Below are 4,320 nucleotides of genomic sequence, written 5' to 3'. Positions count from 1 at the left end.
CCTCCCGGGTTTACACCATTCTCCTGCCTCAGCCTCCCGAGTAGCTGGGACTACAGGCGCCCACCACCTCGCCCGGCAATTTTCTGTATTTTTAGTAGACACAAATAATTTTCTGTATTTTTAGTTTCACCGTGTTAGCCAGGATGGTCTCAATCTCCTGACCTCGTGATCCACCCGCCTCGACCTCCCAAAGTGCTAGGATTACAGAAACTCACTATTTTAAGATGGTAGGCATGGCTTCTCCCAGGGCTTTGAAAAAAGACCTGTGCATTTGAGAAGCTCAGAGACAAGTGCTTTTAGCTTCCTGGTAATCCGCCCCTGCAGAAAACATTGGGTTTATTCATGATGTCAGTATTTATTGCATTGTCTTCACATTTACTGTTGCTAGTTTTTCTCTCCCATTAGAACGTAGCACTTTCTTGTTTGCCTCAACACAGTGCCCGTAAGAATTTTATATTTAATGAGGAAATGAAATATCTGCATGCAGTATCAGAAAACCATCTGCATTATTGGAATCCTGACACATTTGGAGGTTGGGAACCCTTAGAGTGAACTTTGATTCAGAAAAAAATCAGAAGTTATAACAAATCCTCAGCTTTAACATGTTTATCAGAAATGCAAACTGATAACTTCATGTCAGCTTGTTTGTTCCACATATAACTAGTTGACATTTTGTATCTATTCCAGTTGATGTATGCCCTATGGATGAATTTGAGCAGTTTGGGTCTTTCAGTAATTGGTTTACTTCTAATTGCATGTGAAATTACACTCTTTTTACTGCAAGATGAAATTATTCAGTGGCCACACGTAAGTACAAGGTTTTACAATATATTTTTCACAGAAACTTACATTTTAAATTTGTTTGTAAATGAGCAGACCTACTTTGGTGTTGGACAAATGCAGAGGTGATCAAAATGATCAATTCACTCTTGGCATGACCACAAGTCAGGATCCAAACCACTGAATAGACCTTTAAAACTGTGGCCACAACAAACCTCAAGAAATCAAACAGTGTTACATAAAATAAAATAACTGAAATGTAGATTATTGAGATTCAGATGAAGGATGATGGTGAAGATACAAAAACCTTAAACAAATATAGATATCTCTTCAAAATAAGGAGATATTGGACGTCGGCAGGCTCACTGACACAATGTACCAGATACATTCCAGTTATCTGTGTCTCCTCAATCCATATTTGCAGTGCCCAGAACTTAATAGACGTCTAATAAGAGTTTATTGAGTGAATGTAAATAGTTTTTATTTTACTATCCTTTCTGAAAGTAGTCCCAGCAAAATACTCCTGAGAATCAGTAATCAGAAATTATCTGTACGCAATAGACAGGTAAGTCACAAGTCCCCTGAATATGCTGTAAATTCACCTTTTTTTTTCACATGGCACTAACCATTTGATTTTAAGGTAAATATTATGGATATGAAAATAGAAATGCAAAAAAAAAAAGATGAACATACGGTCATTGGCTAAATGTGCATGGGATTTCTAGTTGCTTAAAGTTAGAAACCTACGTATATCGGGATGGGGGAGGTGATACATTAACACTTCAGGATGTCAAAGACCTGATGGAATTAGGACAAAGAAAGGAAGTCCCTTTTTTTTTCAAATTTAAAAAATGACAGGATAGTTAGGACAGATATCTGCAGTTCAGAATTTTTACACTCATAAGCATTATTGGCATTTTGATCACTTTAGGACTACACTTAATATTTTATGACACCATGTGTGCTGCATGCCTTATGCAGAAGGAAGGTCTTAAGAATTCTGAGGCCTATCAAGTGTTCATATCTCTTTTTCAAATCCTGCTTGTGCTTTATTGATGTGACAGCTCAGTATATATCTGGAAGTTTTGTTTTTACAGGCTATAGGAGTAAATAAGAACACTTTAAATATTTGATTGAGTAACTAGCTGGTAGGTCTTAGAGGATATCACTCATATGCACAAACACAAAAGATATAGAGCAAAGGCCTAAGACATCACAGTGCATTCAAAGGTCAGCCTGCCCCACTCCCTGGAAGTTTATTTTGTCACACATCATGGGCAGAATCCTATCAAGCAAATTTAATGACAAGGATGTTGAAGTATGATGGCTTTCCATACCTAAAGCTATTATAGAGGTCATATAATGGCCCCTCAAAAACTTTTTGTAAAGTATCAATAATTTATGAATTCATGAGTCTTCCGCCCAGGCTTTGACATCAATTTCATGTTTGTTCTTTCTTCAATTTTAGCAGAATTCATGTTTCTCTGGTAGGGGCTCTTTTCAAACTGACTTCTCACCCTTCTAAGTGCCTCAGACTAAATCCTGTTAAGACATGTTATGACAACTTAGTGTGAGTTTATTTTGGTGCAAAAGTTTTGAAATCCGTGCATAGTTTTCCATAGTATGCATTTCCCATAGACTTTTTGAAGACCCCTTGTATTAGGTTGAACCATTTGAAATTGCTATTATCAGACCATTTTTAATCTACAAATTGTCAGTATTGTATGATCCAATCCAATGTATTAGACTATTCCAATATATGTAACTTGGAATATGCTTCTTGTGAAATCAAGAGGAAAATAATAATGTAGATATATAGGTTTTAGAATACTATGAATTACCAATATTGACTCAGTTTTTGCACTGTTTCCTGATAGGCAAAGTGAAAATGAAATTCAATCATCAAGTGAATAAATTATCTATCAGGCAGAAATGTTTCAGTTCATTATGGATAACATGATTCCTGTAATAGTACTTTACAACCATTTATTCATGTATAGTTCAGTATAATGGACATTGTGTCATGAGGTAGATCAGCGAAAATAAACTCCTTGAAGGCTATGATCTTGTCTGCTTCAGATACTGCTACATCCCCAGCATCTTAGACAGGACTTGGCACAAAAGAGGCACTAATTTATATGTGAACATTCCTACAGAAAAGGCTAGAGTAGCTTCCAAAAAGCTATTTCTTATTTAAAAAAAAAAAAAAACTTCTAAGGAAATTCTGGGGAAACTATAGAGTCAAGAAATTGTGGACTAACAATGGTTGCTTCCTAATGACCTGCTTTGATCGAGAGATAAAACCTCGAGAGGTGGGGAGTTCATGAGATTATATACTTCAAACTATTTCATAAATAAATCATGGATCCATGACAAGAATTGAGTATCAGACTGTTTTCAGGTGTATGTTATTCTGGAATGATTAGAACCTGAAGATATTTGTAATCACATTAGACTTGTAAAAATTTAGCAAGCAGGTAGTAAATAAGCAGATTTATGTTCTTTAATAGAATTTGAAAAGTAAAATTTTCAATAGATGAGCTCTCATTCATTCTGACATAGTTATTATTATAACTGGGACTTTTCTTAATCCATTCTAGCACATAAATCAGGTTTCCCATATTTTACGCCACAAATCATGTTTTTAAATGTATTAACTGGAATATTTTGGTGAAAAGTATGTCACCCAAACCAGCCTTAAAGAATTACTTAATAATACTCTTGGAAAAAAACCTGGATTCAAGGATTATAACTTCATAGTTATCTCATTAGAAAATTATTTATATGATTAATAAAATAACCAAAGAAATTGAAACTTAGAAAATATATGACATTCTTAGATAAAACAATGAAATTAAGAAATATTTATCCAAATTAATATTCTTGCTTTAAAATAATTGGTAGCAAATATTTTTAGTGGAAATTATTATTTAACATGATCAGTTGTCTCTGGTGACCACTCCTACTTTGTGACAATTAAATAATGTCATTAGCATTTAGGAAGATGTCTGTCCTCTCCTCTAAGTAAAGTATGCCTGAAGCTCTTTCGAAAGGCACTCCAATTACTAGAATATCATTTAAGATTCAAGAGAGACCAAATACAATCATTTTTATCTCATTGTCTGTCAGATCTTTACTACCAATAGTCAGAAGAGCAATTTCTGCTCACCCTAATCCTTAGTCATGTTCACATGAAGGAGTCTCATAAGAACCACTCATTATAATAAATTCATTTAGTATAATCTATTCATATTCAATCTATTCATAATGTATAATCACTAATTATATAGTCATTTAATATAATGTATTCATATGACCATATTATAATATTAATAGATTATAATATATTCATTTAGTATAATCTATTAATGTGATTATACTAAATGGATGTATTATAATTAGTGATTATACAGTATAACTAGATACAATATGAATAGATTACATTATATACAATAATGTATATATTATTCTATTATCGTTAATATAATAGTATAATATATAATACTATTATAGTTAGTATAATATATAATAGTATAATAT

At 33.1% G+C, this 4,320-nt stretch overlaps 1 protein-coding gene across 9 annotated transcripts in view; it reads left to right on the top strand.

The window, feature by feature from the left end:
- LOC108541305 (membrane-spanning 4-domains subfamily A member 8-like) overlaps window positions 1-4,320 on the top strand; it is a 44,121-nt gene that overhangs the window by 33,661 nt on the left and 6,140 nt on the right. For all 9 annotated transcript variants that reach the window (XR_001888925.1, XR_001888929.1, XR_001888924.1 and 6 more), the window contains one exon: window positions 688-807. Coding sequence is in view for 3 of the 9 variants with exons in the window: in XM_017890777.1 (XP_017746266.1) it covers window positions 688-807 (120 nt within the window). In the remaining 6 variants the exon portion in view is untranslated. The remainder of the gene's footprint in view (window positions 1-687; window positions 808-4,320) is intronic.

The sequence above is a fragment of the Rhinopithecus bieti genome, unplaced genomic scaffold (genome assembly GCF_001698545.2).
Source record: "Rhinopithecus bieti isolate Rb0 unplaced genomic scaffold, ASM169854v2 scaffold_19722, whole genome shotgun sequence".
NCBI classification, from domain to species: Eukaryota; Metazoa; Chordata; class Mammalia; order Primates; family Cercopithecidae; genus Rhinopithecus; species Rhinopithecus bieti.
The sequence above is the reverse complement of the archived record's forward strand: the minus strand, read 5'-3'. Positions and strand labels throughout refer to the sequence as shown.